Genomic DNA, 22050 nt, shown 5'->3' with positions numbered 1-22050 from the left:
ATTTGAATCAACTATTCTTTTATAAAAAAATACCTTTATTTTTCATCCAAAGGACTAGTTCAGTGACTTTTTGTTAGCCTGCCCTGCTCCCTGTCCACTGTTAATCATCCCGGATTCAGTTAGGGAATGTATAAAGATGTCTAGAACACTGGTGGGGAAATGTTCAATCATAAATAAGCTAAGGTTTGTTTATATTACCTCACTACTAAGAAGGCTAAAGCCACCGTGAAGTCAGAATCTGAGATGTTCTGATATTTTCAGGCATTTCCAATGACAGTACAATGACATAACATAATGAGAGACGGGGTTATATAATACAACTGGATGGTGTTTGCTTCGTCATGATAACATACACTGCTGGTTTTTAGGACATGATGCTCCACATTGACCCAGCATTGTGTTACTCCTTCCATTACTGCTGACTAACTCTTGGTCTCTGACTTGAATGATAGCAGCAGGGTGCATGGAGCAGGCCAGCGTCCGTCCGTGTCAAGTTATCTGGCACAGAGGAGCCTGAGAAATCTGGGCCAGCTGAACCTGATCCCTGAAACAGAGCCTGGTGCTGCTGATTCTGGTGTTACACATCCAGCAGCATCTGGCACTCTCAGGCGAGAATGACCTTGTTGACATGAAAGGTCATAAAGCAGAAGACCATGATGCAAAGGAGAGTATGGTATGCTATACATGTGGTGTTCATGCTCTCATTTACACTGCTATTACTGTGGTATTCAAGCAATGCTATGCATATTATAACATCAACTTCATTTCACCCCAGGAAGTTCCAGGCTTTACACCTGAACAGATTAATGGATTTTTAAAAATGTTGGGATGGATGGGTGGAAATCATCCAGACTAGCCTACATGCATCATACCAGCACGTTAAAAATATTCAACGAAAATTTTATTTAATGTCTCAGTTAAAAAGCAGTTTTGTCACAAGCATCTTTTATCGTCACATTTAGAGACATGTGAAGTACAAATCAGTCAAGGTGATGTACCATATGCATGACATTGGTAAAACCTGTACATCATACAAACACAGCGGCCATCTTTAGAGGGACCTGAGAGGGATGACCTGCAACACCTCTTTCTCATTGGTCAATCTCACACCAGAAGAGGAGCACCACAGGTTCGACTGCAGAACTGTGCAGGTTCTGCAGCTGATTTAATTATCATTGACAATCGTGACAAAAATGACCAAAGCAGGAACTTGTACCCAGAAATGTAAACACACAGTGCCAGCTCTGAGAACAAAACCAAAAGATAAGCAGAAAAAAGCAAAATATATGGGTAAAAAACATAGAGATTATCATTACTATTAACAATTTAATAAAGAGGTCACTACAAATCTTTATTTACATTCTGTTTTTACCAGTTCCCTTTGAAATAAAAATATAACTGGTAACTTGATGGTTAAGCTGTGAATCATCAACACCTTGTTTACAAAAGCACCTTTGGCCTAGAAAATGATGTACTGTAGATCATAACTGAATTTTTTTTTAAGAATACAGAAGGTGAATACTGTACCTTGTGTTATAATATAGAAGTAGCTCTTGTACTGGCTTGAGCTTTTGTAACTTTTGAATTGTGCTTCTTGATTTATTTAATTTTTTTGATTATTAATTATTAATTTTACTTTGTTCATGTTTTTTGTTTAGTATGTTTTGACTGAATTACTCTACTTTGCACCAGTTAAATCACATCCATTTTACGCTTTTATATTAAAAGAAATATTTTAATTCTCATAATCATTTCTGCACACCTCAACATGACTCGATGAGCATTAAGCTCTAACATTTGTAACAGTCCAAATGTGTATTTGTCATCAGTGTTTTGGTTTGTTCTCTTCCTAGCAAAAATTTTCATTGGAAAAAGTTACAAGACCTAAATAGGTTAAAAAAAAATACACACAATACAAACATAATCTTAGTCGACCCAGGTTTGCTAGTACTGATTAAGATGTACTTGTTGTGGTGGTTGTTAGCACTTTGGTTTGGACGTTACAGTCTGTGGATGGCGTGGCTTTATGCCAGTATTGCATGAGGATACAGTAAGCATTACTGTAGTTAGAATGTGTCCGTTGTGATATACAGTATATGGGTGTGTAACCCTGGCTATGACCCACAGGTGACACAACACTGTCTTTGGACCGACCTGAGAGAGCAGCGACCCAACAGCTTCAGTTTGTCACAGAAGCGAGAGGACATGGTGTTCTTCCTGCAAACTGGACCTGCATAACAAGGAAAAGCCATGAAACACTGCAATACAGATAATATGTTAGGTCAAGTTTATTTACAGTGATTTTAACCAAGAGGTTTGTCACAAAAAAAACCCCAAAAGACATACTGTAATGTCATGTATATTGTGTATGTGTGTTGATAATGAATCTGCTTTTCAAATCTTCCACTAGGCCAGACAAACAGACAGACAGATTGAGCGTTACATACAAACCTGTGTTGGTCTTGCATTCCTGCATGTTGCACTTCCTGAGTGTTTCTGGTACGGAACTCTTCTCACAGAGGCTGTTTGGCATTACAGCCAAATCCTGCTCACTCACACAGTTGACTTCACGCTGCTGCTGACCTCCACCACAACTTACAGAGCACTGCAAAGTCACACACAAACACACACAGAGTGATAATTCAGTCCACTTCTATCACTATTACAACTGCCAGCCTAATTCTTTTTTGGGAACAACATTTTAGAAATGCCCTCAATGCCTCGAGGAAATCTTGATCATGTGTGACTGACCTCCTCCCAGTCCTCAGTCTTCCAACGAGTGCAGGGCTTTAGACTGCACGGCTCTGTGCTGTTTGGCCTCAGTGCGGTGCTACAGCGATGAGGCGCAGGGCAGTACACCAGCCGCTCCCTGATGCCTTCGCCACAGCCGCCGGAGCACTGAGGAAAACACTAGGATTTAAGGGAGGTATCTGCTTTTTGCTGAGATTAGAACAAAATCTGTATAATATGGGCCACAAATGTGACAATATTCATACATTTGTGGAGTCAGGAGTGACTACACAGGTGAACTATCCTCAGTATAATATAGTAAAGGCTACTTCTTGCGACAGAACAGCAATAATTGTGGCCCTTGGTGAAAATGGTTACTAGAAAATGGGATGAAATCCACATGAATATAAACAAAACACAAATAATTCCCATATACAACAGAAAGGTTTAAAAAATCAGGCAATATAGGTAACATGTAACAGTGATAATTTTCAACATTTAAGGGTCAGTTCCCCCTGAAATTACAAAAATACTGGCGGTAGAAATCTTAAGGATGAATATCTCAAAACCAAAACTATCTGCATGGCTAGATGCCACTTGAGGTAAGAAAACAAATGCCAAAAGTGTAATATATAGAGATTTAATGTGTATAATGTTCCTACCGGTCCCCATGGTGATATACTCCAGGTCATACAGGGCTTGTGGGGGCAAGTCAAGGTGCTGGGGGGTCTGCTGGACGCAGCTTGACAATGGAAAGGTCTGAGGGGACGTTTACTCTGAGAATCGACACACTGGACATCACGGTACCTCCTTCCCACCACTGCACAGTTATCTGGACACTGCATAGAATACCACAGTGCAATAAATGGCTCACAAATACATGACAAGTGAAAACAAACCCATTCTGTCATCTGGAAAGGTAACAGATAATAAGTGGAATTATAATTAAGTATTAAGTGTAATGGATTCAGTGACTGGAGGAAATCTAATGTTACTCACCTTGCTCCAGCTGCCACTTTGCCAGTTGGCACAGGGCTGCAGGTGACATGTACGGGCAGGCTCAGGTCTCTTCATGTTGGCACAGTCCTTATCATTCTGGGAGCTGCACACTACTGTCCTCCATATTGCTCCAATCCCACATGTTGTTGAACACTGGGGACGGAGGGGTATTTTCTTATTTAAACTCGGCTTGGGTTTATGTGTGTACTTGGGTGACAAACTGATTAAAGTGACATGTGAGGCAATAATATTGTAAAGTAGATGCTGTAGGGATCTCAAAAAAACAACAACCAGATATTCTTAAAGGACTGTCCCTGTGGTTTTGCATATTTTAGACTGATAAAAGCAAATCCTGTAACCATTTTGTAAATCATAAATCATTTGATTTCCTACCACCGAGAAGCCATTGGAAAATAACTTTTCACTAGACCATGAACATTAACGTGCAGTTAGCTAACCCACCACTGAGCGGTTTGTTGCTATAAAACCACATTATGCAGCAGGGAGGGACAACTTTTAAAACTTTCCCTTTTGGTGAGGATGCTCCAACATCAAAGTCAGTTGCCAAACAGCTAATATTGTACTTTGCCCAACATCAGTTTTTGCTTATTGTTTGTCTTCTGGGTTTTCTGGTAACGTAATGCTTTTTAGCAGCTTCAAATTAACTTAGTTCAAAACCTGGATATCAAAGCTTCATTGAAGCATCTGAAGAGAGTTTTCAGTCCCCACTAGCAACTTCATTTCCATGCAAGAAAAATTACTTAAAACATAAACTTAAAAAAGTCAAGGCAACAAAATGTTGTGCACTGTGATCGATTATGTGAATTTCAAGTGTTCGCAGGTCAATTTTCAAAGCTTTCAATTTCATAGCAGTCATAGCATGCCTGAAAGGGGGAAAACAATCTTAAAAGGTTATGGTATGCCTTGGAAAATGGGCAACATTAATGTCAAGTCAGTAGTTAAAGGGCTAAAGCATGCAAATTTACTGGTGTGGTGCTTTAGAGAGTAGCATAATACGGTCATAAAATGTCTGTACCCACCTCGCTCCAGTTTCCTACAACCCAGAACATAGCCATGCTGACTGGATCTCTGGCCATCAGGTTGCTTTGGTCACTGTTGGAGCTGCTCATGGGACTTTCTGGTTGCTGGTTTTGGCTCTTGGAGCGAATGCCTTTGGACCAGGAAGAGGGCTTTTTAGCACGAGAGACAGAACTGTTTTTCTTGGGTGTCACAGCAGGCTTCTTAAGTTTAATAATCTTCACTGTGGGCTGGGGTGATACTGCAGTGGTGAATGGTTTTCTTGCAGTTGTGGAGGGAGCTTGTGTTGTGTGGAAGCCAGCATTCGATGGGACTGAGTGGTCCTTGTACATGGGAGTGGTGAGGGGAACCCTGTGTGTCCAGTGGCTGTATGGATTGATACGAGGGGTGGTGTGGGGGTTGGAGAAGGGATAGTGGTGAGTGGTCTTTGCCCATGTTTCAATACTGGTGTGTGGGGTGGAGTAGGTGGTGGTGGTGGTGGTGGTGGAAGCTTTGGTTGTCTGCATGGTAGGTGGACTTGTTTGTAAAGTGGGTGTGATGAGTATATGTGGTGTTGGTGTGGTTGATTTAAGAAGATTTTTGAGTGATGTAGATGTGGTAACATCCAGGTCAATAATCCCCTCCTCCTTTGTTGTCCTATCCTCAAAAACATAATCATATCCTGGAGTATACATCACCACATTTGGCGTACTTCCCTCCTCTCCCTCCTCCCCCTCTTCTACCTTTTCCTTTTCCACACTTGCTTTTCTGTCCTTTTCAGCAGAACTGGCTTTAGATGGGAAAACTTTCCCTCTCTTATCATCATTTTTCCTCACTTTTACATTAAACTCATAATCATCTGTGTCTATGATTTCAGGAATTGAGGTTTCAGGGGTTGAAAGGAATGTAATGGTAGGGATGAAAGCAGTTGTAGTTTCTTTGGTGGTTGTTTTCTTCCTCACAGTGATAGCACCTGTGGATGTAGCTGTGGCAGTGGTGCTCGTGGGAGTCCAGGTAGTTGTACCAGGATGCTTGTTGGGGTGGCTCTTAGGTGGGTAGATGCGGCGGTATTTAGGAGGAGGCCCGGGTCGTCTACGAAGACTTGAATTAGGGCAGCTCTGTAGGGCACACAGCGATCTGGACCGAGGTTTGGTTGAAAGGTCGCAGGTCTTCTTGGGTGCTAGTCCACACGTGACTGTACGTGAGCGAACACCTCCTCCACATGTGACTGGACACTGCAAAGGAGGAAGAACACAAATGATACATTCATTCAGAAAAGGTAAAAAAACAAAAAAAAACAAAGTCAGAAAGATAAAAGCTACAGAGAAGCAAGAAAAGAGAATAACAACAAAGTAAAATTGAAAAAAACACACCTCTTCCCAGTGGCCGACAGCCCAGTCCTGTCCACAGTGTACATCTCTGTTGCACGGCACCACAGGTTTGGGTTTAAGGAGATGCTTGCACTCGACAGGGTGGAGCACCCTTTCCTCCCCTGACACTGTACGAACACAGAGCACTGTTCGCTTCCGTACCCCTTCTGATCCACAGGTGGCTGTACACTGCTGCCAGCCACCCACCCACCACCTGAGGAAGAGGGGATGGACAGGAAAACAGGGTGAAGAGAGAGACTGCTGATAGATGTGATTTGATGCCATTCAAAAAATATATGGGGAGCACACTGTAAGCGGACGATGTTGTCATTTTTTCTAACAATGAACAGAGCTGGGTATCATTTGAAAATATTTGATACTATATGTTACCTGAGTTTCGGTACTGAAACAAAAACAATATGTTTTAGAATACTTTGCTTTGAGGAAAACACATGTTTTTCTACAAAGCCCTTTTTTCATTTATCAAAAGAAGCCAAACTTCTAAAATGTTATATGTTCTAAAAACACAAGCAACTGTGTAAGAACTTAAATAAACTAAATAAAATACAGTTAAGTAAACAAGACTATAAATCTGACCGGGCCATTGACGCCAACTTTTGGTACTTGTTTTTAATATGTTCTACAGACACATTTTGGTTGTTACTAAAAACATATTGAAGTTATATACCCGGCCCTAAAGATGAAACTATCAGTGATTGAAATAATTACTTTCATTGGTTGAATTTTTCCTGTTTATCATTACAATGAAAACCAGGGAACGCAGTATCACTCTTGCGACTAACTGAAAAATCTAGATTAGGCACTGAAATGACCGCCTTGTAATTTCAAACCAACCATAATATTCTTTGGGTATCTACGGTGGCTAGTTAGATAGCCGGGTGACTCTCCAATATTACAACTGCAATGATCATCAAGAAACGTTTACATAACTAAAACCACAGAACAATATGTTTTGAGGTCATAATAGTACTGACAGTGACAGAAAAACAGTTAAAGAGCATTTGAGAGTAAGGACCTTGCAGGACAATCCATAGTTTTGCATTTTCTGTGTCTGTCTTCTGGACGGCTTTCTGGGTCACACAGAGACTCATCCACTACACCCACATCCATCTCAAAACACCGTACAGGCTGGTGCTGCTCACCTAAAACAGCCAGGAAGTCAGAAGGCAGATGTCACTGAAATCCTCCAACTACCACAAATTTATAGAATAAGAATTTTTTCTTGTCAAATGCAAAACCAACCTAAGCCACAGGTAGTGCTACAGTCTGTCCATGCCCCGTATCTCCACCTGTAAATGGGTTCGATGATCTCGTTTCCTGTCTCTTTGGTCTTCTTGATGGTGTACTCGAACTTTATACCAGGGTTCTTCTCCTGAAACAGCAACTGGACAACCACATGAATTATTATGCAGAGTATCTAGACTGTCAACATTAGATATTTAAAATATATAAAAACATATGTTTCTCGTTCTCATCAATTTGATTCCAGTATATGGTGTCTTTGAAACATGTCTATTGCTTGGAGACATTTTACTATTATCTTATCCATATAGGCTGAATTGGAAAACATGCAAAGCTTGTATGCTCTGATTGGTTGGCTATCCTTGAAGTCTGTTCCTTTTCTCTATCCCTGATTGGTTGAAATCACTCTACACAGACACTAAGAAAAATATTAATTGCTGATAATGTCTATACATCTCAGAATAAAACATTTAAAAACTATAAAAATGAATACCCTCCACTCTCTTCAAAGACGTTAAACCTCTGTAGTATGATGGCCTACCTGGAGCATGACTGGCTGTTTGGTGGGTCCAGGAGCGGTGAGGTTCTCCATGTTCCCGCTGCGTTCGTAGTAGAACGTCGTCCCGCCGGCCTCATACTCCCCATTCCACTGGATGATAAAGTTGCCGTTGAGGAAGTACTCCTCCGACGCCTCGCTCCTCAGAGCCAGGAAGTTACCTGCCTCCTCTACTTCCTTTACCAGGATGTCCCGTGCCCCCTCAGGTATCACACCCACGTCCACGTACCCTGGGAGAGTCGGGAGGGGAGTCAGAGTCACAGCGAGGTAATGGATGGCCCACCATGGCTGCTACCACACTCACATCCAGACTACCAGACAGTTTCTCTCTGATCTTTAATAGAGGGTGGGCTCAGTCTGTGGGGGTGGTTGGCATGTGTGTGTGTGTGAGTGTACGTGTGCGTATTCGGCGTGGGGGGCACTGCCCTGTCTCTGTTTTTTATTGTGTGTGGATGGGGGGGCTCGATGGGGGAGGACGAAAGCAGCTATGAGTAGGTCTCTGGAGTTTAATGATGTTTGTGGGAAGGTGTGTGTGTGTTTCTGTGTTTGTTCAAAGGAGGGGGAGGTTTGCCCTTGGTCTAAGCCTTTTGAAGTCTTACACATCTGGGCTGGTTATCTGGAAAGGATGCTGTGCACAGCGCAAACACACACAGACAGAGAGAAAGAGAGAGGGAAAGAAGGAGGGATCTTTTTTATTGTTTTAGAGGGTCTTTCTCTATTAATCTGTCTTTGCCATGTGTTGATTCTGCATGTGAGTTATAGTTTTCCAAGCACAGTAAAATCAAGCAAAGACATGTCTCTCTTTAGACAAATGCAAACATGGGCCTGCAGATGCACACACATACACATCACACCACACACAAGTACAGCAGGACAAACAGCTGCACAGTGTGGACAAGAAGGCTGCCATGACAACAAGGAAACAACACAATGGCGTAATGCTAATGAACTGTCCTGAAATGACTTTCTGCCTGTAGACATAAATCTGAATTCTGCGCTTTTTCACACTCTTCTAGTGGGTACATCAAAGCCTTTCCTCATTAATAGGTCTGTTTTGCGTTACTACAATTTTATAATTGTATGAATTCTTATGTTTAGATAATTCAATTTTGTTTCCAGCTGCTCAAATATCCTTTGTGTTGAACTCACCAAAGCCTTCGCCTTTATCAAACGACTTGTAGATCGTCTCACAGCTTGTGCCATCGCCCAAACAGACTCCACAATGATCCTCCACTGCGTTTGAGTCAATGCCGTAGTCACAACCTATGTCCTACAGACAAAACACACACGCACACACAAACACGTAAAAATACAAGCACAGACACAGAGATTACAGTCACATAAGATGGAAGTTTGCACAGATAAACTCTTCCCTCCATTATACTGGAGTTACACTGCAGCTTGTCTCATATCCTGCTCCACTATAACCCCCCAGTCTCTTTTAGTCTCTTACCCAGCCACACTACCTTGCACACTCCGTTGACGCAGATGTTTCTGGACTTGTTGTTCATGAAGCACGGTGTTCCGTCTGTCACAGCGTCAAGCATCTTCTCTGAAAAATACTCATTGACTGGTCGACAGTGCAGCTCACAGGGATGTACTAAAGATGGTTGAGGGTTGGGGAAAAGAGGAGTCTAATTTAGTTTCATTCCAATGAAATGCTGAGAGTGAGTTCAGTCAACTAATGTCAAGCCCAATTGTCAGGGATGGATGATGACGCATACTTTTCATTGATGACCAGACATTTTTGGAGCTCATGAGCCCAATAAAATAACATTTATTATGCATTAACAGCAATGAATATGACACAAAACACAAAAAGACTGCACTGAACTGCTAAGATAGAGTAGATAGGGTAGCTGCATCACTGAGGGCTTTCCAGCGTAAATGCTGCCCCCTCTTGGGTGACATATACAATTGCAGCTACATATCTTCTGCGATATGAAAAGGGGAAGTGCAAAAAAGGGATACTAACATATGTCTGTCTGTCTGTCTGTAGTATCTAACTGTATATTTGAGGCTTTGACCACTTACATGGGTTAGCCACAGGAATCCACTGGTAGAGCTCATTGTGGTAGGGCACAGTGTCAAACTCGCTGCACAGCATCTCTCGAAAGGTTGGTTTATTCTTCTGACAGGGTTTTGTGTTACAGGTCCGATAACGTTTTCTTTCCCCAGTGCAGTACTTGCCGCCGAACTCTGGTCTGTGGAAAACAGCAGCACACTTTGAATCAACCATGTGATCAGTATCGTTTCAGGATGTCATGTGTTGTGGAAGACATACTGATGAACTGCAAGAAAGGTTTAATTACAAAAAGAGTGCGAGAAATAGTTAGCAAATGTGCTTCATGGTGTGAGGCAGATCTAGGGTCAGCTCTTACGTAGGGTTGTTACATTCCCTCTCTGCTGACTGAACTCCAGTTCCACAGGTCCTGGAGCAGTGAGACCAGGTACTCCACTGTCCCCAGCCTCCATTCACCGTCTCTGGGAGTTTACCCACAATCACACACTCTCCTGAGATACACCACTGAAAGGAGAAAATGCTGGTAAGATCACTCAAATAACACTAATAATATGACACATTCAATACTCAAGGCTTTGTGCCAGTACCACCCTCATATCCGTAGTGCTAACCATCTCCATCCCCAGGCTAATGAAATCCAAACCCTAACAAGACAAAGCAACTGGCACCATCCACCTTCTCTGGTCCACAGCGAGTACCATCTATAGGTGAGTCCAGTTTGGAGCGACAGGAGCCATTCACTGAACACCAAAGAATCTGGCAAATGTTCTGAAAGAAAGACATAATCCAAAAACAATGAGAAAATTATTTTATAAAAGATTTCTGACATTCAGTTTTCAGTTGGTGCTTAGGTATACAACACTCACATCAACCTCATGGCAGAAGGTAGCATTTGGGCCATACTGGAGCTGGCACTGGTGGTGCGTGGTGTAGCGGACACCGAGGCGAGCCAGTGGGGTGGTTAGATCCCTCTTGGAAGGACGGTCATCCAGGCAGAAACCCCAGCCACGACTGAGACAGACAAACAAAGATGTGATATTGAATGTGTGACCTTTTGAAAGAGATGAAAGAAGAGAAAGCTTCAAGGAGTGGTGATTGAGTGAGAAACCTGACAGAGAAATGAAAAAAGAAAACTTGAACACTTGTCAACAGCATAAGACGTTGCAGGGAGGGGTTTGTTTGAGAGAACTCCCTGCTTGTGGCTACTTGCATGCTTTCAACATTTAGCAAAATACTGGACAAATTATAAAAACTTGTGCCATCTCAACATGCCAGTGAACATGCTCACTTTTTGCTTTCATACTGCACTTTGCAGTCTCCTAGCCCAGTATTAAATTAAATAGGGTGACAGGAAAACACCAGAAACTGAGAAAATTACTTGCTAAAAGGAAATTATTTAAATAGAAAAACATGCTGATTCACAGTTTCAACAAACATGAACTTTAACCTCTGACTTTGCAGGAGGTTGAGGTGAAATTGTTGTTGTCAGAGAGGAATTCTTACATTCATCATTGACACAGTTTTCAATAGAAAATAATGAGTCAAAGCAAACATTTGCAGATATTTGTGCAAAGCGTGACCGCCCTCTAATGTTCCCTCAGGCTCCTCTGGCTTTTCTGTCATTTGCTGGATTTTCTGGCTTCAGATGAACTGTGCTTGTTCAGCATATTTGCACTTATGTTCTTTGTTGCTCTTTTAAAAACTTAGTTTGTCATGGTTTGCTACACATCAATATAATATATATTTTATAACTTAGTTTTGTTCCAACACACACCACACCCATTACTTTTCTGTATTTTTTTCACCGCCTCCATTCACATCTGCACCAGAATATTCACTTTATCTGCATCCAGGAAGATTCACCGTAGCTTGGAATTACTCCCATTTTCACCATAATTTGACAAATTTGGCAATTCACACAATTTGCACACAACTCATGTGTTCCCCACAAAGGAAACAAGTATTAAAACTGAGTAAATCATGTTACTTTTTTAAGATTAATGGCTTCAGAATAAAATATGGCTTCAGCCTTACTCGAGGAAGCGTGTAATGTATTCTTTGGAGCAGGAAGACCAAGTGAGAGGCGAGCTGTCATACATCAGCTGTCTGGACATGATGAATGGGTGCCTCCCTTCCAGCTCACAGTCATTCCCCTGGCCATCGTGATGAATTCCAAAGCTGCGTTCAAACACAACCAACTTGACCAATTATGATATTATCATTACACAAAGAAACGTTTTACAAGAATAGATGGCCGCCATGCTCTGGCTGCCATGGTGGAGACTGATTGTGCCTCTGGACAAACTACTTGCTAATCTCAATAGAATTCAACAGCAATGTGCCCCAATCCTGTGATACTTGCAAGAAATACATTTGCAATAGGTCCAAAGTCATTTGATGAATTTTGTTTGTGCATGTCTGACATAATTTCCTGTTTGTACATAATTCATACATTATATTAGTAACATATAGTGTGTTTAGGTTAAATAGAGCTTGTCTTTTTTCCTTATTCACTACTCTATTTAAGCCAAATGCCTCTTTCATGTATTTTCCTGCTTCCCTCTAGTTAAAATTCAAAGGACAACTCTTCCCTTTATCCATTTCAGTCATACAGTCCTCATAATCAGATGTTAACTAAACGTCTATACCAACTCTTATTTTATCAGCAAAGCTTAATATTCATAAACTGGTGTCCAATACTGAAGCTACAACTCAATAATGCTCTGGAGTAGAAAAATGGGATTAAAGAAAATATGGTTTTCTGTGTCATAGTAATCCAAAACTGAAAACAAATCCAACTTCTCTGTCACTTTTACTGTTACTAAATGATCTACACCCACACCACATCAATCTTCTCAGGTATCAGTCTTTTTTATATCTGGTTACTAGACACTAGCAATTATTTGCATACAGCCAATTCACTAATGGGCTGATGCGCTAATGCTAGGATTTCATTATGCAACTGTATATTCCTCTATAGTAATTGATCATGGGAACAAGATGCTTCCTTTGTTACGTGGCCCATTGTTATGATGATCCATTATTCAGGGTTTCACAACAATTACAAATCCACACACACACACACAGACCTGTGGCCCATCTCATGAGCAATGGTGAAGGCGACAGGTAGTCCTGAATCCTCATTGATGTTGCAGCTGCGGTGTGGTTGGCACATCCCAGACAGATGAGACAGACCCAGGGTCTCACAGGGCTGGTTCATTCCAGCACAGATGTCTTTCCTGGGGGGGGGGACACAGGCAAATGATGTGTGTACGTGCCATATTCCCACCAAAGTATCCATTTCATTTAAGTTATCTATTGAATTTGCTGACCTACAAATGCATATGTGTGTTTCACTTGCCTGGTGACCAACACAGCCACATCATGATGGGCTGGGTGTGTGTCACTCTGGGGATTGAGGTTTTTCTGCCAAGCACAGAAACTGGCCAAAGTGGTGTCTGCATGGTGAACAATCTTCAGCCCTTTCTGCAACAAACATCAGAATTAGAAATCTCATCCTGCACATTTTTGGCGTCATTTGAGAACATCTTGAGATTATGTCAAGATTATGAATTTTTTCGTGGTCAGTCCTCCAAGTTCTTGTTTGAATTTGTTTGAATCTGTTTTCCAGTTTGTTATACTCACGGCCATACGCAGAAGTCTAACGTAAATCAAGGTGAGTGCATAATGTTAAATGGGGCTTGAATCTTCAGCTGGATGTGCAAGGAGCCCACAGCCAAATGAAGGAGAGTCTCCAGGTTAACTTCACCACCTAACTACCCCAATGAGGAATGCTTCATAGATGTGTATGTGCACAAAACTCTTTCAGGAAAGTGTTACCTCTTCTCCCTGTAGTAGGATGAGGCGAACCAAGATGACGTGGATGGCATTCCCAATACTGGCATCATGAAAGATCCCAGCCACCTGTCAATATCCAAATCATTCACTACTTAACATCTGTGCAGATACTATGAACGGATGAGAATTGTAACTCCTTACCATGTTCATGATGGTGAAGATGTAGGACTCCACATTATCGCTGCCGTGGTATTCTATGAGTTTGGAGTCAGCCACCACCATGGTCTCCACCCACCGCTCTCTGCTGACAGAGCGCTGCGAGCGAGACTGAGCCTGATCCTCCCCCCTCTGATGCTCCCTCTCCCATTTCTCCCTCTCCCTCTCTACCTGGACTGAGTCACTTGGGGCATCTAAAGCACGGATAATGGAAGACATCATTTGCAGTACACTTGTGGCTTATCCTTGCTTGACACAGAAAGATATTCACTTGTGTACAATTACAGAAACATCTGCAGCACCATACAAAAACAAATTCAGATGTACACCTTGAACTCCACAGGGGCTGGGTGTCTCTTTGGAATCAAGACTGCGTTTTTTTCTGTGACTTTCTGTAGTAACTCTTGGATAGACAATGTGGGGCTCTGGAGTCCCTGCAGGATCATCAGGAGATTTCTGGACAGGTTCAATAAAATAGTGTCCCTCTGGCAGGGAGAAGAAGCCTCTCTGCGGAAAATAAAAATTAATATGCATTGAGTAGAAATGACTGAGTCTGGGCAGAGCAAGTTTAGGCTTTGATTAATCTCTTCCTGTGCACTGAAAAGACACATATAATAAATAAACAGGGCAAATCTACATCGTCTCAATTATTAGGGGCATGGCGTTCTACTCAGTTACAGCTCCACATTGTAATTAAGATTAAAAAGATTATTTTTTTTATCCCAAAAGCTTGCCTAATGCAGCTTTAAGTCTCTTTTGTAATGTCATGCATTCTTAGACTGTGACTAAAACAGAAAGATTACAGCCTAGTAACTATCATGCTTTTGTGTTAGAACATTTATGAGTGCTACAAATCACCAAAAATTGTAGTGTTTCAATAATTCCCACAGTTAAATGGTGAGAGGTTGGACTTTCTCTTGCAAACCCTGTTGAAAGGGTCATTCGTCAGTAATTTCCATCGTAGTGGAATCCATCATTAGTCAACAGATCCTAATATGAACCTTTCTCCTTCCCTGAGGCACATTCTCCGTCTGCTGCAGCAGCAATACAGAAATTTTGTTCCTAAGTATGCCATGCATGTTCTTACTGGTGCATACTATTTACTTGCTGATCGGTGAGGTCTGCTGGTGAACACAGAAACATGCCCCCACACACAAACACACCTACATGAAAACATACATGCATGCAAACACACAAAGGAGGCTTCTGTCAAATCTCTGATTTTTCCTTGTAAACACACGCATTATGAATGTTCCAGCTCACTGTTTGCAAGTTCTATTCATTAAGGTTATATGTGTGTGTTGTGTGTGTTGTGTGTGTGTGTGTGTGTGTGAGTGTGTTGTGTGTGTGTGTGTGTGTGTGTGTGTGTCAAGCTGAGTCCAAACAAGCCCAGACTGTTCCGGGATGAACCACTCCCTCTCCCCCTGAACCACCTTGCAAAAGACAAAATGAGAAAGGATACATCATTCTTTCAAGAGCCAAATGGATGGAATAAGTACAACTTAGTAAAAGAATATTAATTTTGTTTTCTTTTTCTTCAGGGATAATTTTGCATGTTAACATGTTCAAGCACATATCCGGGATTATAAAAAAAAATCACTTGACATGCACATGTATTGAGTCAAACAAGACGAACACGAAGAACTCTTAGTATATGACTGTTGCATCTGATTCTTGGATCTCTTCTCAGTGTTTGAGGATCCAGAGGCAGATGTAAAAAATTAGGCCATGCAGTGCTTACAGTTTGGCCAGTTGTGGTTCCAAGGGTCTACCCTGCTGTTTGCTGCAGTTACTCACTGTTCAGCTTTCTGGGTCATCCTGACAAGTTTTACATGTGTTTCTTCATGTGTTTCAACCACATTCATTCAGCAGTCTGCAGAGTTCTGATTGGGTATCCCATTTCTCCACTCAGGGAGTTCAGAAAGTACAAATCTAGAGGAGTGCTCCATTTGGAAAGACTATATTACTCCACCTGTTACACTGAAGCTTGTAAAATAAGAGTGTCCACAAACTGGAACAGAAACAGGAGGATGTAGCTTAGTTGTAGGATACTGCTCAGGCTTGTTTTTCCATGTAAAACCACCAGAAGAACAACAATAACATAACAAATGATAAACAAAAGTCATCTGTATATGTTTGAGGTTTGGTTATTTTTTTTTTCCAAACTTAGATTAAATACAGTATTGAGAAAAGGGGGTTTCCACTGTGTCAGAGCATGGCCTTCAGCCAGGGGTCCCTGAGCTGTGGTGGACTCATCCACAAAGCATGCAGGCTGATATGTCTACGGTCAGCTGGGAAAGCGTTCCAGAGGCCCTGTGCAGAAAACACTCAGCTGATTTCACTGTTGCTCTCATCCTATTTGACAGGATTAACATTTTACCAGATTGAGATTTGTTTTTGCGTTTGCATCATCTCACTGCAAGACAAAACACACACAAAAACGTATGACACATATAAGGGTGACGTTTTTGGTATTCTGTTATCATGCCTCTCTGTCGTCTCTTATATGTTTTCCTGAGTGTTAAACTTCCAAGCGAGTCCCAGCTGAAAAAAAAGCAGGTGGTGGGGATCAACCAGGAAGGAATGCTACAGAGAGGCCCATCCAAACATTCAAACCATTGCTCTGCATGATCTGTATTATCTGCATACCAAATGCAGTCCTACTGTGCAACACAGCCTGCGAGGCTTTACTTGTACAGTGTGGTTATGGCGTTACTTGTGATCCTTAAATTACCATGTACAGATTCTGTGTGATGTCTGTGCTCAACAAACAAAGACAACTTGAAAGGATGCCAGCTAGGACTTTGTTTTCCATTTGAACAAAAATAGGAGATTATTCTGGAACAGTTTTTGCTCTAAATCCTGTTCATCCATCCAATGCTCTGCCAGCTAAAACAGACTCAGACAGAAGTTCACTTTACACTTTCGCCACCTCTTCTCCCTCCGCCACCTCTTGCACTTCTCCTCCTCTTCTCCATTAATCCCCCCTCCTCTGACCTAGAGGAAGCGTGTTTGGGTGTGAGGTGCCAGCGCCAGGGGAGACTACCATAACACAGGTCTGTGTTCTAAATACATCAGCCATGTGGAACTGCTTTACTTCTGTTTCCTGCTTCTGTGGGTTTTGTAGTGCTGGCCAACTGGGTCTGGAATAAAGTCTCTGCTGTTACACAGCCTGTGGCCTCAGCAGTGATTAGTGGGACACAAGGAGAGGTGGGGGCGGATGGTGCTCATTACTGCAATATGATTAATCACAATTTTCTGCCAAACAAACTTGCATTTATTCTTAGACAACTGTTTCTTGATAATTACAGGTTTCACTACACGTAGGCTACTTGCCCTTAGTTTTATATTATATAATTCTGCCTGTGAGCTAATTTCTTCCTCAGAGGTCAAAGACATTGCAATTTTTAATCTGTATAGAAAATACTGATATAATAGGTCTGAACTTACATGTTGTTGTGCCTCCGGGATTGCCAAAGACTCCACTGAGGAAGCTTCGGCTTTGCTTGAATTGAAGGTTTTCCCACGGAAACAAAAAAGGACAGTGACAGCAACCTCCACCCAATTACTCTGGACCTCATGGTTTCACATGTACAGTAAATAGTAAAGGTGAAGGGCAACCTGAACTCTGTAAAGACATAATCACCTGTAAAGTAAATACGGCACACTGCAGCCCAGCTCTATTTGTTTGAGCAAATATTACTGGATTTTCTCAACCAGAAGTGGGAGTTTAAATGACATGATGTAGAGGTGTTAATGTAGCAGTAGCGACCACATTGTGGTTTTTAAAAGTCATGATCCTGCTCTGCCGCCTGTTCTGTGCCGGGCTTTCTTTATTTTGTTCAGCCCACCAAAACATGACAGATCAGGCTGAAGACAATGCAGCCATCTCACCTGCCTACAAATAGAGCTCAAGGCAGGTATGCAGCTATTTTCTAACTGTGCAAACATATCGCTAAGTGGTTTGCTTCACCAACAGCAATTTAACTGTGAGACTGCTGGCACTAACATAATTTTGATCAACACGAGAGATGTGCAAGTAGCACTACTGGAATCACTCTTTAACTTATTCTCCATGTTTTTGAGGAAGAATAATTTGAGTAAGAGCTGAAACGGTTCATCTATTAATATATCGCCAGGAATTTCGTTGTCGACAATGTTGAGAGAGTGATTGTTTCAATTATTTTTCAAGCAAAATGCCAAAAATGGCCAGTTCCAGCTTCTTAAAACAGATTTGCTGCTTTTCTTTGTCTTATATAATAGTAAATTGAATATCTTTGGGTTTGGACTGTAGGTTGGAAAAATGAGCAATTAGAAGACGTAACCTTGGGCTCTGAGAACATTGATGGGCCTTTTCATTATTTTCATATATTTTATAGACCAAATTAAAAAATCAATTAATCAAGAAAATAATCCGCTGATTAATTCATAATGAAAATCATTAGTTGCCGTCCTAATAGTTTACATTTGATAATCAGGAAATGGTGATGGATCCCATTTTGAAAACTGCCCTCTTTTTTTTTACTTTTGTAAACCAATGGTTAATGTTTGATATGTCATTTCATGTTTTTTTTTTTTTTTTTTGTGTTTCTTTAGTTTCCTGTTTGTAGCCTTTATAATAGCCTTTAGTAACTTCAGACTTGTGCTACATACACAAATGATTCTCATGAATTTATATTTTGAAGCAGTCCATCTCTATCTGTCTCCTGAGGGTGAATGACCTCCACGGCAGCTGGCAGGGTTTCCCTCCCACATCTGTCTGGCTGAGTTTTACTGTTGGTTGTGGTCTCTCTGTGGTTTTAGCTGCTATAAACCATCTTCCACAGAACAGAAAATCAGTGTAATAGATCATAGTGGTTTCCCCGGTGGGTTGGAAAGAAGGAACAAACTGGAGCATTTGGGATTACAGAAAAAAACTCCTCTAAATGCAGTAGGTTGTAGTTAATTGGAATATAGAGTGACATAACACACTTTTCAAATGAAGTGCATATACAAGATTTGGCAGGAAGAGGCAGTGCAACCTACACAAACATAACAGAGAGGCAGGAGGCAAGACCCTGCAGGAGAGGCATTCCTGCTGTGACACAATCAAACATGAACACCGAAACATTCTTCATGACTAAAACTGACACATCCCATCATTTCAGAGCTGGGAAGTTCCTCCTCTTCCACATCCTCTTCCTATTTGGCTGTTTCAAAATATTGGTGTTAATCGAATTAATGAGTTATTATTAGAAGAGTGTATTTTGAGCAACTATCATTTGGTGAATAAAGGCCTTAAAAATTCAAATTCTCAGCAATGAGTACAGAAATCCATACATTTTCACATGGTGCAAGTCTCTTTTCATAATTAAAATTCTTCATATGTTGAGCACCGTCCTTATCTTTCTGCTGTCCAGCTGTCTTCTCTCCTTTGTAGTTGAAGTATTTGTTTGATTAGAAACATTACAGCCAAAGGAAAAAGAAAAAGCACATATTCTCTGAACAAAAAGTATGGCCCTATTTCCTGTCTCTCCATCTGTCAAACCGTATTGTTCCAGTCTTTAAAAATGTGCCAAAATCTATTACTGAAGCTCTGTGTCAGCGTAGAACAAAGTAACACTGCACGTCCAAGGGTGGGGGTTGCAGAGAGTTTCTGCAGGAACAGACAGTGATGTGAATGAGTGAGAGTGAAAGTATAGAGGAAAACATCTGAGAGACAAAGAAGACAGAAAGGGTCTCATGGTTGGCCGAGAAGCAGCAGCCGTCAGCGGGTCTGCAGCACAGTCGTTCTGCAAATAGTGTCAGGAAGTCTTTGAAGGGCAAACTCACACACAGGGCACTGTCAGATGGAAGGGTTTGCTTAACAGCCTATGACTGCCTACACCACATACCAGCTTCCCCAGAGTGATGCCCCCCTTTCTCCTGTGTATTAAAAAAAAACCTTCCTGCCAAAAGCAACTAGATTTTTCTAGATTTAGGGAGGAAGATGCTGCATTAAAAGCTTCATTGTGGATTAGAGGATTCAATCTGATGAATGACACAGAGGTTTAAATTGACCTTTTTGCCTTTTTATGTATGTAAGACAGTGGGATTCCTTACCAGTCCTTTACAGGTGCTGACGGCAGCAGTTCCTCGCACATCAGAAGCTTCCACGGTGCCAAGGAGGTGGCAGGAATTCCCCTCGGAGAGACGATGCTCAGTCCTGTTGGCACTGCCGTTCCTCCTCTCCAGGATGTAGTCACTTGAAACCAGGTGATTGTTTGCAGTCAAATTGAACATTAAAGGGCGACCTTTGTAGTTGACCTTGTAGTAAACCTGTCCCTCCAAACCAAGGGGTCGCAGGTCACGCCTGACTCGCCCACCCTTGAAGTGGTGAGACAGAGAGTGGGAGAGGAACTCTCCATCAGCCGTGGTTTTCACTGGGTGGACTATGGACAGCTCTGACTCTGACTGAGACAACTGACCTGAGGAAGAGAGTTGAATAAAACACAGCACAACAGAACGGGGTCCTCACAGTTGTGATGTATTGATTACACTGGTTTTTACCTTTAGCGCATATTAACAAACTTTTCCAATCATGCATTCAATTCAGACATGCCCAGAAATGCAGCTTCTATTATAACTGTACCATACTGACCTTGTTCTGCAAAGAGGGAGAGGAGTCTGCCAGAGTCGGATAGCTCTTTGTGGCCGGCTGCCAAAATGAGAACAAAGTGTAGCAGAAAAAAAACCGGGCACTCCTGCGAACATCGCATATTTCATGTGACCAAACTCAAAGCACTGCAAAAGAGTCCTGGGCAACGGTGTTCCAGTGGCGTTAGAGGCGACCACTTCGATCCTGCACTGCACTGTGTCATGTCATGAACAAGCTCAGAAATCTGCCCTCACGAAGGGAGACATGCATCGAGCGGGACTGGGAGCCAGATCATGGTTTAAAGAGAGAGAAAGCTCCGGCTCTGCGGAGGAAGGAGGGGAGGAGTGTTCTTTGGGCCAGTGTCTACTTTCCTTGCAGGAGCGAGGGGGAGCAGAGCCGGATCGCTGCTGCAGAGGGAAGCTTCACTGATTTGAATAAACCAGCCCGCTCCGTCCTGTGTCGAGACTTGTCATTAAGTCCTGCACAAGTCCTGATGCGGCGCATCATTAACGCGAGACAATTTACTGCCTCTCCCAAAAACGCTTGAGTAAATTACGTGGACCGTGTCGGATGAAACTCAGGGAGTTGCAAGGAGGAACTGTAAAACACCAATCACGATTAGTCCACTAATTAGATTTGATTCAACACCTTTACATATTTTATACCAGTATCCAACATAAGCAGTAAGGTGTTAAAATAAACAGTTTTGTATACAGTTTTCAAATAGGCCTTCTTTACTACCACGTAAAATTAGGTCTACAATCATAAACTTCTTCAGTCCTTAGGAATGGCTAAAATTACATATTTTATCAGCTTGATGATATGACTAAATACCTGAAGAAATCACTTATGAATGGTACTGCTGTGTATGTAAGTTTGTACATTCTAAAAATGCAAAATAATGACTCACACTACTGTTACCTCAGTTATATCTGACCTATACATAACCTTGTAGTGCTCCACAGTCTAATATAGATGCATAATGGAAGGAATAGACTTGGAAAAGTGAGCAAAACCCTAATCTAAAATATGTACATCAGTATTTTTTTTTTTTACTATTTACTTTTTTTTACTGTACTGTTTGGAAAAAAAGCTAATGTTTGTGTTTTTTGTGACATCTTTGCAGATCTCTTAATCTCATGAAGAAGAAAAGGTCTAAAAGTGAAACAATAGATGCATCCTGTGCAAACACATGCATTCTTTATTTTTATTTGAGGTAAAAGGACAAATATTTCTTCATTCCATATTGCTGCTGGAGTTTTTGAACAATGCCACATATCATTATACACATGTTCTACTTCTGCCTGAGTTTGTATCAATCAGGAATTACATTCCAGTGTGCAGGATTGTAGTGGATTCAAGAACACTGAACTATACTGGAATACCTTCACACTCATACAAAAATATATTGGCTATACTTCCAGCCTCCATTGAGTTCCACTGTAAAAGTAGACAGGCAAAA

General features: G+C 41.6%; 1 protein-coding gene across 2 annotated transcripts; it reads right to left on the bottom strand.

The window, feature by feature from the left end:
- Window positions 1–884: 884 nt before the first annotated feature.
- Window positions 885–21047, bottom strand: adamts12 (ADAM metallopeptidase with thrombospondin type 1 motif, 12). Of its 2 annotated transcripts, XM_044196740.1 has the most exons (25): window positions 20592–21047; window positions 20054–20418; window positions 14302–14479; window positions 13958–14166; window positions 13799–13882; window positions 13320–13444; window positions 13048–13197; window positions 11993–12136; window positions 10825–10969; window positions 10634–10726; window positions 10317–10462; window positions 9970–10139; window positions 9402–9535; window positions 9085–9205; window positions 7921–8165; window positions 7380–7521; window positions 7153–7279; window positions 6120–6330; window positions 5720–5981; window positions 4770–4900; window positions 3730–3882; window positions 3393–3569; window positions 2752–2898; window positions 2452–2605; window positions 885–2230 (listed from the first exon to the last, which is right to left on the bottom strand). In XM_044196740.1, exons 1-25 carry the CDS (start codon window positions 20707–20709, stop codon window positions 2115–2117), a joined length of 4047 nt encoding a protein of 1348 aa, XP_044052675.1. In that variant the 5' UTR covers window positions 20710–21047; the 3' UTR covers window positions 885–2114. The 2 variants fall into 2 exon arrangements, with proteins under 2 accessions (XP_044052675.1, XP_044052674.1); XM_044196739.1 differs by having other exon boundaries at window positions 4770–5981.
- Between the last annotated feature and the right edge of the window lie 1003 nt (window positions 21048–22050).

The sequence above is a fragment of the Siniperca chuatsi genome, linkage group LG5, assembly GCF_020085105.1.
Source record: "Siniperca chuatsi isolate FFG_IHB_CAS linkage group LG5, ASM2008510v1, whole genome shotgun sequence".
Lineage (NCBI taxonomy): Eukaryota > Metazoa > Chordata > Actinopteri > Centrarchiformes > Sinipercidae > Siniperca > Siniperca chuatsi.
This window is presented reverse-complemented; position numbering and strand designations above follow the sequence as displayed.

Coding starts and splice junctions, on each gene's coding strand:
- adamts12 (XM_044196739.1), bottom strand. CDS start 20,709: ATGCGATGTTCGCAGGAGTGCCCGGTTTTTTTTCTGCTACACTTTGTT. Junction 7,280..7,379: donor TAGCACTACCTGTGGCTTAG/GTTGGTTTTGCA, acceptor TGGCTGTTTTAG/GTGAGCAGCACCAGCCTGTA. Junction 2,606..2,751: donor AGACTGAGGACTGGGAGGAG/GTCAGTCACACA, acceptor GTGACTTTGCAG/TGCTCTGTAAGTTGTGGTGG.